Source organism: Thermobia domestica, chromosome 12, assembly GCF_964235325.1.
Source record: "Thermobia domestica chromosome 12, izTheDome1.hap1.1, whole genome shotgun sequence".
Lineage (NCBI taxonomy): Eukaryota > Metazoa > Arthropoda > Insecta > Zygentoma > Lepismatidae > Thermobia > Thermobia domestica.
In genome coordinates, this window is record NC_137465.1 from 116,555,612 (window position 1) to 116,567,790 (window position 12,179).

The 12,179-nt window shown below is 39.4% G+C and overlaps 1 protein-coding gene across 1 annotated transcript in view; it reads left to right on the forward strand.

Annotated features, from left to right (window-relative positions):
* The first annotated feature begins 258 nt into the window (after positions 1 to 258).
* Positions 259 to 12,179, forward strand: part of LOC145666085 (uncharacterized) — an 86,586-nt gene continuing 74,665 nt past the window's right edge. The window contains exons 1-2 of the mRNA XM_081733179.1: positions 259 to 604; positions 8,921 to 9,169. Coding sequence (XP_081589305.1) covers positions 292 to 604; positions 8,921 to 9,169 — 562 coding nt within the window. The 5' untranslated portion in view covers positions 259 to 291. The remainder of the gene's footprint in view (positions 605 to 8,920; positions 9,170 to 12,179) is intronic.

A 12,179-nucleotide genomic window follows, 5' to 3' on the forward strand; every position in this document is an offset into this window, starting at 1 on the left:
TGGGAGGGGGTGGTTAAACTGAGGTGGAATGATTCTTCAGAACAACGCATTAGCTGAGTGATTATTGTTCTGAACGTTCTTGCTAGTTCCGTAAGTAGTTAGTATATAATGTGTAGATGGCGAAATGTGGTGCCCCTTGAGGCGCCTCGCGGCAATCGTACGAACTATGTGATACCCCCGAAGTTGACGGTGATATTAAGCTTTCGTAGCCAATAATATAGTGGGTCAAATATTTAATTATTGTTATTTTCATTCACAGGTCTGATAATCGTAAATCAACCACTGTCTAAAATGTGGATAAGGACGTTACATGTTTGTATTATTATTGGTACACTTTCTTGTGCTGGTGTTCAGTGTTCAACCGGCAAGACTGGAACATTGTATCATCTGCAAGGAAAAGGGAAACGTTCCTCCGCCTCTATTGTAAAGACTTCTTTTGTTTTTGACACGATGGCTTGCGCTACTTTGGCTTCTAGCATGAGTGCTGAAGCTTTCAACGTAATGGATTTTCAGTTCAATCGTAGTGTTAAATGTGAAGTGCTGGATAATTCGGAAGGGAGTCTTAATGATATGGAGGGGTATAATTACTATGCAAATTCTGTTCGTAAGTATTTAGTCACGTAAGTATATGTTCTTGTCTATGTCACAATTATCCCCTATTTCCTCTATAGCGCACGTAGCCTACATGTAATCGTGTATGAGGGGCAGTGAAATGAAAATAGGCTAAGCATCAAAAAGTCCTATTTAACATCTATTATTTAACATCTCTACAACTGTTAATACATTGATCCAACTTTAAAATGAGACGATCAATTCCGTCCATGAAAAAGTTTTGGGTTGCTGAAGGAACCCACATCTTGACCCCATCACACACGTTATCGTCCCATGCAAACCGATATTCACGAAATTCTTCCACAGTGATCCGTCGGTTTTCCCTAAAAAAAAAACTTCTATCAGAGTACTAACACGATAATGAGTAATGACACGATTTGGCGTATCCTGGGCAAGCGGCATCTTCCACCGACACATGTCCCTCTCAAAATCTCTTACGGAGTTATGCTATTCCAGCACACATGAAAATGGCATGCTGCGTTTATCGTATAGAGTAGGCATGTGATTAAATTTGCTGTATCCAACTCCAACATTGCTCGCTTCTGTTACTGATGTAGTACGAACACATGTACCGCATACATTACTTATATCACACTGAACAGACATATAGTGATGCCAAACCTTAAACATTATAAAATCCTATATTGAGAGACCAAAACTCGATTTTATTCCTGAATTTCCCACATTTATATCACTGCTACTGATTTAAATACGAAAAATGAAACTATTTTTCATATCTGAGTGATTATCCCTAAACTTCGGTCTTCCGTCTCTATAAAGTATTTTAGTTTGTGAATAAATGTTTTCCTTAATCGAAAACGAGTAGATATATTTTGTTATCTGAAGTGCAGTTTCTAAATCACGACCTGGGTCCATCACCTTCTACCAAGCGTAACAAATATAATAATAATAATAATAATAATAATAATAATAATAATAATAATAATAATAATAATAATAATAATAATAATAGTAGTAGTAGTAATAAACTTCGTTCTCCATATATTTCGTGAAAAACGTCTTGGAAGTAAATTGTATTTCGTTTGGTATTTTACTTTATTACTTTCACTCACTCGTTTATATATTTGATTGTCTTTTCTTAAATACCAAAAATAATTTCTGTTTCTGTGCAGTTTATTTTTGATAACCACAGTCATTCCACGAGCCACTTGTGCACTAGCGTACAGCTTCACAATAACAAAATAGATAGGCCTACATCGAGCCATAATTTGAAAAATAACACAGATTTCGTACTCTGCTTTCCACACCTAGAGAAATGTGTTTGCGTGGACGTTATATACATCTACATATATGAAAAATCCCATATATGATACTCTTTATCTCTCCGAAAAATTTACACACACACAATCCCACGGTGGAATGTTCTCCACAGGTTGACATGGGCGCCCGAAGAGGGAACGGGGATCCTGGCTCACGAAATTGTATTAAAGTTTTAAAGATTTTCTTAATACAAATAAAAAATACCAAACGTAATATAGCAACAAGGGAGATGCTCCCCCCTAGAAAATTTTCTTCAGGTGCCCATATTGCACATGACTGAGAGCTGGGACTGGCGTGCATATGCAAGCTTCCACTGTGCTTTCTAGGGTCCCCAATAGAGGTCAATACTCGTAGCAAACACCAGTGTTATAGCTTATACACCGTGGGATTTATGCGTCATAATAACCCGTTTTTAATTGGGCGCCCTCTAAAGGGTTTTTATGATTCCATACTTACTTCATTCTACATTTCGTCAGTCCTTTGATTGATTGTTTGGGAACTTAATGAACATATCGTCAATAGGCCTACATATGTCCCTGCTACATGGAGACAAAAGATGGAGAACATTACACAAATATAAAGGTAAGCAAGATAGTTCTGTCGCTTTTTGTGGACGTCTGTGTTCAATTGGCCCTCACACCGTGAGTTGAATGCGAATGGAGATAAGGCGAAGGTCAGTTATTGGTATGGGTATATCCAACATACTACCTGGTTGTGGCAGTTCAGTTACACGGTGAACGTGCGTAACGACAGAGTGAACATGGGACCTTCACACAGCGTCATAAGGGCGTGCATGCTGTACGAGTTCAAACTGGGGTCAAATACCGCTGCAGCGGGGCGGAACATATGCCAAGCCTTTGGTGTGGGTGTCGTAACTACGCGGACAGTGCACCGCTAGTTTAACAAGTTTAAGAACGATGACGAACCACGTGCCGGAATACCAACACATGTACAAAATGAAGTTCTTCAGGCAGCAATTGAAGCGAACAGTGCCAGACATGTATGGAACTGGGACTGCAATTCAGTGAAAGTGGAGAAACCATTCGGGAGCATCTCCATCAATTTGGGAATCACTACAAGTTGGGTCGATGAGTCCCACATGATTTGACTCCGGGCCAGAAGGCAACATGTGTCTCTTTGCTGTCTCGTCTGAGGAAGGAGCCATTTCTGGACAGGGTGTTGACATGCGATAAGAAGTGGGTCCTGTACGAAGATCCACGGCGTCAGTATCATTGGGTACCATCCCATGAACCGGTTCCAAAACAGTCGAAACCAGCACCAAAAAACGATCCTTATGTGTGTTTGGTGAACTGCTTGCGGCATCGTGTATCGCGAACTGCTACCTGCTGGTCAGAGCATCAATGCAACTGTGTACTGTCAGCAGTTGAGCCGTGTTCAAGAAAAACTCAAAAAGTCTGAAGCCAGCACTTCTGAATCGCAAAGGGGTCCTCCTTTTACAGGACAACGCTAAACCTCACGTGGCTAGGATGTTCCGGGACACCATTGTACGCCTTGGATGGGAAGCACTATTGCATTCGCCGTACTTCTCGGACTTTGCACCGTCCGATTATCACCTGTTCCATTCCTTGGACAATCACCTTCACGAACACCAGTTCAAATCCCTAGTAGAAGTGCAAAATGCACTTCATACTTTCTTCGCTTCACGGCCCACCAAGTTCTACAACGATGGAGACCGTGGCCTTCCAGAATGTTGGCAGAAGGTCGTCGATGCCGATGGGGACTATTTTTGATCTTCCAGGTACGTGTTAGGTGACATATCGATGTTCGAATGTGATGGTTGAAAAAGCGATAGCTTTCTTGGTAACATTTATAGGATTCCTCAGTCTAAAATGGAACAGTGTGGGGAAGATAAATAGGGACAGAAAGAGATGAAAGAGCAAAAGGTTTAGGATAGGGACATGGAACGTACGCACCATGTTACAGTAAGGGAAATTAAAAAAAAAACTTAAAGAAAAAATGAAGCAAAGTAGTTTTGGTAGGAGTTTTTAAAGTTAGATGGGAAGGTAATTGGGTGTTGAACAGCGAAGGATTCAGAAAGTTTTACTTAGGTAATGAAAAGGACAGTATTAATGATGTAGTAATAATTCTTGGAAGCGCTTTAAAGAGAAGTAGTGAAAGTAGAATTTGTTGATAATATAGTTATGATGTTAAGACTTAAAGAAGGAAAAAGGATAACAGACGGTAGGAGCATATTAAACTTTGCATACAGTAGTCTGCGGAAGAACTAATATGTTACCACGAACACAAAACGACTAAGAAACCATGGGTTACAGAACAGATGTTACAGAAAGTAAGAGAAAGGAGGATGTGGAAATTGATATAGAAGAGGGCAGAAAGATGTACAGGAAGTTAAACAACGAGTTGTGAAGGGAAACAAACAGAGCAAGGGAAGATTTTTAAAAAAAGAAAAAAAGCGAGAACATAGAAAGAGTTGGGAAATATGAAGAAATTAAACGAAGGTTAAGTACATGGAACTTCGGAAGAAAAAAAGGAGTATTGTGATTGCAGTAAAAATAAGAATGGGGAAGTAGTCAGCGAAAGAAGTGAAGTCTTAGGTAGACAGAAAAAATATGCTGAGGACTTATAAAATAGTAGGGATAGATCATATGACTTAGATGCTGAAGTAGAAAATGAAGTACGCGAGGATGATAAAGGGTTTAGTATTCTTCGAGATGAGTTTAAAAAAGCTATATCCGAGATAAGAATGGAAAGGTAATCGGGATAGATAATATACCAATCGAATTCATTAAGAATATGGGAGACAAGGGGAAGAAAGAATAGTTCGGACTGTGCAATGAAATATATTAAACAGGAGAGTGGCTGGAAGACTTCCTGAAGACGATCATGATACCGATGTCTAAGAAATGGAACCCAAAGAAATGTGAGGATTATAGAACCATTTTTATCCTATCACAGGCAGCAAAAATTTGTTTCGAATTCTGAATAGAAGGTTGTATGGAAGAACAAATGAAATTGAGGAGGAACAGTTCGGGTTCAGGAGAGCTAAGGGCACAAGAGGTGGAGTCGGATTATTAAGGGTGATCGGTGAAAGGTTTATAGAAAAAGAGAAAAAGGTGTATGTGGTATTTATTGATCTAGAAAAAGCTTTCGACCGCGTTAATTGGGAGTTCTTGTTGGAAAATCTAAAGAAGGTTGGGTTGGAGAGGAAAGATGGAAGACTCATAAGAAACTTAGAGTGTTAGAATGAGGAGGAAATGCCAGAGAAGAGTGCATCTGGAAGGGGAGTTCGATAGGGATGCAGTCTCCCGCCAACAATACAGGGTGGTCCAAAAGTAGGTATACAGTACCGTACTGCATTTTATATCATTTTATATACAGTACCGTACTGCATTTTATATCATTTTGTATTGTTATCCATCGGGTAGACTTAGTTTCTTTATTATTTGTTCTTAATGTGTTTTTACTTACATCTTAAGCTCGGAAGAGCCGAAGCAAATAAATCCATAAACTAAAATTTTATACTTGATCAATGCAGGGGTGTATACTTACTTTTGGCCCACCCTGTATTTAATAACTACCTAGAAGAGATAGTGAAAAAAGAGCCTACATAATCAACAGGGCATTTCAGTAGGAGGTAGAATGATTAGATGTATATGGTTTGAAGGTGATATGGTGCTTATTGTGGGATCTGAAAAGAAAATCCATAAAATGTTGGAGAACAGGAGGAAGGCCTGTGAAGAATATGGGATGAAACTAATACTAGAAAGACAAAAGTTATGGTGATTGGAAAGAAGCGGTCGGAGTCAAGTATAGAAATAGAAGGGGAGAAAATAGAACAGGTGAGTAGTTTTCGATACTTTGGTAGTATTATTAGTGAAGATGTGGAATGTGAACGTGAAATAAAAGCAAGCATAGGAATGGCGAAAGAAGCCTTTAGGAGAAAGAATATACTATTTTGTAGGACCTTGAATAAAAAGTTTAGAAAAAGGCTCATAAAATACTTGATGTGGTGTATTGTACTGTAGAAACATGGACATTACGCAAAATGATGAAAAACGACTGGAAAGCTTCGAAATGTGGGTGTGGAGAAGAATGGAGAGAACTAACTGGATCGAAATGGTGGATGAGAAGGTCTTAGAAATGGTAGAGGAGAAAAGAACAATTTTAGATATTAAGAAGAGGAAGAGAAACTTTTGGGGCATTGGCTAAGAATAAACTGTATCATGAGGGACGTGCTAGAGGGTATGGTGACAGGAAAGAGAGGGAGGATGCGAAGGAGACTACAATTAATGGATGATATCGAAACAGAAAAATAGTAGGTGAAGACGAAAAGGTTTGTGGAAGATCGTGGAGCATGGAAACTTCTCAGCTGCGGAAAATGACCTGCCAATAATGGCAGAAGATCTATGATGATGATGATGATGATGATGATGATATACAGGTTGCTTGTTTAATATATAGAATAAATAGCAAGGACCGCGAAGTGCATCATTGTAGGCGCTGGACCAACTTTCGTCCTCCGAACACTTCTGATGCGACGTGGGATGGAATCATAAAGGTCGTGAATGGTAATAAGTGGAATATTAGACCATTCCAAGTGCTTGTGCATCATACAGTTCCGTGAGAGAGGATAGAGGCGGAAAACTGCGCCAAATTCGTGTCTGCAAAACGGACACAGAAGTTGTAAATTCGGTAAATCAGGGAAGATGTTCAGCTTCAACTCGACGTTCTTTAAGCCCTGCCACAACAGTTCCAGCTGTATGAAGTGGGCACATTATCATCCTGGAATGTAGCGTCATTGCTCGGAAATAAAATCTGGACCATAGGATGCAAACGGGTTCACGGCGTCACAGAGCCACTGCCAACATGCTTGGGCGAAGACACTAGGAATCATACGCTTTTTTGAGCGACCGCCACATAAAAATACGGTCGATGGTTTGAAATAAGATAAATGATGACTCATCCAACCATATGACACGTTTCCACTCTTCAGCAGCCCATGTTGCATGTTCACAGCACCATTGGCGTCATAGTAAAACGTGATCGTCCTCTATCAGTAGTTACGCCTGTGCAATGTATGTCCACTAGAAATGGCCAGAACCGGTTCTTGGTGAAACTGGTTTTCGGCTCTGTTTCGCCGGAATCCGGAAGTTTGTGGCCATTCCTACGCTAAACCCGAGCTGCTTGCAGGCTGTGAACAGTGTGCTAGATGAAATGGTGGAAGCGACAGTCAGGCGCCCAAGCGGTGGCCGCTTGCCTCATTTGGCTAAACAAACTGGGTAACTGGTAAACGCATTGGCTAAACAGGCAAACTGGCAAACTCATTTGGGTAAACACCCACTGGTGGACCAAAAACTTTTTCTGGGATGCACAAGCGGGTCTGGGCGAGGAGGGTACAAGCGCGTGGTCCTCTTTGCATTATTTTGAAGGTGAACTTTGTGCCTCCTTTACGGGTCTTTAGGGTCCGTCTGAAACCGGTTCATAAGATCCAGTTCTGGAACCAGGTTTTCGGATCCAGATCGGGAACCGGTTCCTAAGATCCGGTTCTGGAACCGGGTTTCAGATCCATATCTGGAACTGGTTCCGAAACCTTTACTAAAAACCGGATCTCCAAGAACCGGTTCCGCCGGAACCAGAACTTTGTGGCCATCCCTAATGTCCACGTCACGTAACTCTCAGCGGACTATGATTGTCGATGCATATTGTGGGAGGTACTGCTCGAGCTACTCTATATCTTACACCGCAGCCACACGACGGTTCCAGTGATAATGTGCTTTAATGCTCGACAAGTTCTGTCACTGAGGCTTTTCCTGCAACCACTCTTCTTCTTCGGCGATATAGTTTTGCGATGAATTTTAGAGGACGTCATTATCTAGGATACTGTCCCTCGCGACACACCCAACAACCTTGCCACTTTTATCAAGCTTACTCGACATAACCGAGTACCAACAATTTGATCTTTTTGGAAATCAAAGAGGTTTTTATTTTACACTATCATCGTCTGCTCAGTTCATTGCACACTGCCATTCTACTCACGTAGTACGAAGTTTACTCTAACACACCATCAACAGCCTGACGCTGGGATCGCTGCCTGTCCGTTGCCAACTCAGACTGTCACATTTTTTTTAAATTTCCAAGTGTTTTCATTAATTTGTTAAGTATCTGTGAGTATCCTAATTCATTCATTGAATAACCGTCAACATTAATATTACACTTACTACTAAGTAGTTCAAGGTATACCACAATGCCGAGTGGTCGGGGTAATTGCATCAACCATGTTTTAGTGAAATATCTTGGTTTTCACTAAGTGAAAACTGTAGGATTACATTAAGAGAGAAGTAAGACCAATTCAACCTAAAAATAATTATTACTTTATTGTTAAATATTTACCTATAATAGGAAATTTAAAACTAAGAATATCCTGTATCTCGTATTTCAACAGTTGCATATCCAAATATATACGCATAGTATTCACAATATATTGATATTTTAAATTGCAAAAATCTCCCTTTTTTCACCATCTATGATTTTTAGCATTCTACTGTTAAATACAACTTTTGACGTAACCAACGAACTTAAAAAGTCTGTCTGTGTATGTGTCTCTTTTATTTGCGAATTTTTCAATGTTGAGCCTTCTATTCGGTAGAGCATCAAAAACTATGCCAAAGAAGTGATGGAATTTTTCACGTCACACTTACCATTCCCGAGATATTGGCCAAAAAATTCGGATTTCGGGAGGTTTAAGGAGTTATATCTCGGGAGCCGTAAGTCATAGAGAGATGATATTTTGCGAATGTTTCAATTTTGAGCCCTCCATTTTGAGCATGTGTCTTCGTACAAAACACGTGAAAAATATTTAGTACTCAAGGAAATTATAAATAGATGGATATATTATTACAAGAATTGTTTAATGAGTATAATAATAAAGTACATTGAACAATTAGTATAAATCCTGCAGAAGTTACTAAGAAAAATTAATTATTTTAAAGTTTGTTCTGACAATGCTTTTAGACCATTCTCAACTGGTTTTTGTATATTTTAACAGCAAGTGGCAACATTTGTGGCTCAGATTCTAGTTTCTATAAAACAGTCACTCAGGACAAAACCTTTGCGGCAGCGACATCAGTTTGTGAGGCCGATGGAGCATTTCTGGCTGATCTAGGAGACGAATGTGACAACGCAGCTCTGTCAAAGTTTTGGCAAAGTAATGTGGATTCTTCGTATACTACTCGATGGTTCTATGTCGGCTACCATAAAGAGAATGCCCAAGCACAGTTCAAGTCCGTAATCGATGGTAAGCTATGTTATTTGTTTACAAGTAGTGTGTGGGGTGAGCGTTGGTGTATCTTTGTGGCTATTAGAAGTGTGTGTGACATCAGTAGGGGAAGATAAACAACTATAGATACAGTTTGCTCAAACAGAGTAAAAACTGTCAATTAATTATTGGGAACAAAGACTTACTTACTTTTTAGCGCCATAAAAATGAGTTTTTTCTTTTTTTTAATCGAAAACTACGCATACGAATTTGCCCTCAGGCATTTTTTCCTATTCTATCAAAAACTACGCACGCAAATTTACCTTCAGGCATTTGTTTGTCTGTTTTATCGAAAATTATGTACGCGAACTTACACTCAGGCATTCGTTTTTCTATTTTTATCCAAAACTACACATGCGAATTTACCCTTAGACATTCGTTTTTCTATTTTGTCGAAAACTACGCACTCGAATTTCCCTCAGGCATTCGTTTTTCTATTTTATCGAAAACTACGCACTTGAATTTAGCCTCAGGCATGCCATCTTTTTCAGCTCGATGTGATCTATTGAATGTGTTACCTTTGAGCAGTTCTGTGGGGAATCCTTTACCAAAACGGCTATACCTGTATCATTACTACTCAGAATTCAATTAGGCTTATCAGAGTATTGCTCGTAATTATACGTTTCCAGAACAGCCTGTAATCTTACTAATTCTACCTCCAACAATACTGCTGCACCCTTCTCTCCAAATCTTCTACTCCAACTGTATAATAAATTTGTGATGTCCTTCTAACACTTGTTTTAGTGTTTTTTATACTTGTTGACAATGATTTCTATCTGTTCTTTTACCGTTTCAAAAATATTCTCAGATATTTTTTGCAGTAATTGGAACTATGCCTCACAACTCAGCTCTAGAGCGGAATCTCATCCCTATCAAAGATATTTTGTGCTTCATATCATCAAATGTTCTGTACCTATTGATTTTTCTCTCCTCCTTCCGCTTGTGTTCCAAATTAACGTCCTCTGACGTCGATTCTACCATAGTCTGGTAACCTTCTTTTTCTTGAGTATTTTTTTAACCTTCCGAGTATTCTAACATTGCCAACTGCAACTCACTAAAATCCAACATATCAATTTTCCAATGCATATTTGTTGGCATATCTTTGACTTGTTTATAAGAATGGCATTTCCAGACGTAGCAGTAATACCAAAGTATGGATTGTGGGAGGACTCTTTGTTCGCTAAATTAGAGGTATCCGTGTTTTCGTGAATTCAATACATTCCACATGTACTTGAAAACTGATTCCAGCCGGAACATGTAAAACATGTTTTGCCGTAAGCAGGACAGCATCCTTTTGAATATTTTTTTGCCACAACGCCTGCCTCAATACCCAGAGTAGGCACCAGTAACCGATTCACAGATATACGAAGACGAAGATGGTGATGAAGCTGATTTGATTGATGTCTGTTTTTCTTTTGGGCCCCTGGTATATGATCCCTTATAATGATGTTTGGATTCTATTATACTAATACTTTCATCTCCTTGGTAACATCTGGTAAGAAACATTGACACTTCATTATCTGACTGTTTTTCTGTCACTGCAATGTCAATTGGTTCTTGAGAAGTTAATTTACTTGAAGAACATAAATTGTCATCTAGATGTTTTATTAATGATACCAACTACTAACTGATAATGAAGAGTCCTATACTTGTACTACACAAACTGTTGCTGGTGCCTTCAAACCTAGAATGAATTGGGAAACTATCTGAGATTCAGTTGCTTTGTCAAATAAAAGTTGTAAGATTCAGAAATGATGTTTATGCTGACTCCATAGTGCTGCAACATTACCTTCTTCCCTGAGAAGCTTTAGACCGCCCGAAATAAATTTCTACAGACGTCCTTAAGCCTTACAAATATGTTCGAACCTTTCTAAGTGAAGTTCAGTTTGTCCTGAGGCAACAGAGAGGATGCGTTTGTGTTACCGTTCTTCACAGCCAAATACGCCTTAACGGAACCAATCTGAGACCACAACTTTATTGAACACCTACGGTTGGTTTTGGAGCTCATAATCCCAAGCAGGTATCCTCTTCCATACTCACTGACCAATGTGAGTGCTGCGATTTATAATGAATGGTACTATCTTCTGAAGACAACGAATGACTTACGTACTCTATTCCACGGTGAATCAGAGCTGTTCTGTAGACTAACCGTGGTCTCACGACGTATTAATCTGATAAATGCCATTCACTTTAGGCGATTCCATTTTATTGATAATAACCTTTATGTGACAATTTATATATAAAATATGCTCTGTTGGAAAGGAAAGGAACATTTCGATTTAAACAAAGTTCGAATCACAGATTGTGTGTATGTACACAGCATATTGATCGTAGTGTTTCTGTATACTAGTAGTGAAGATATGGTACCAGATCCTTTATGATTTTCGGACAGCACGAATATATTGTGCATATCAAAGTCTCTGTATCCAATGTGACTTACAGCAGGTCTGCGACAGGCCAAGTGGTTTTTGCAGAATTTCTGTTGGCGTGGGTTGGGTTGTGTCAGTGGTACATCAGCGGTATACCCAAAGGTGCCAGAAAGTTACTACACTAGACATGTATTATGCGATGCACTGGAAAGAGAAAGGATCGTTCTAGAGAATCTAACTGACAAAACGACGAGTACTCTAGCCCTTACATAAGCTCCGAATACTAAACAATCGATTGATGAAAGTACATCTACTTTCGTATTTCTCACCCACGATTACTTCTGGTATCTGCTCACCTTAGACGGAGTCGGAAGACACTGCAGTAGTAAGGCGTATTCAGGAATACGAAGTATTTCTGTCTCGGCACAGTGACAGCAGAATGCGTATCCGCAAACGTGCAGGTGACTGGGAACTCCAGTGTGTACTTGCATTCACCGTATCTTGGATTTTGGTATGGTGGCAACGAGCTAAAACACTACTCCCTGTAGTCATCATAGAGCGAAGTATGACTACCATATATTCGTGATATTATCAATTCTAGTCTCTGAACTTATCCAGAC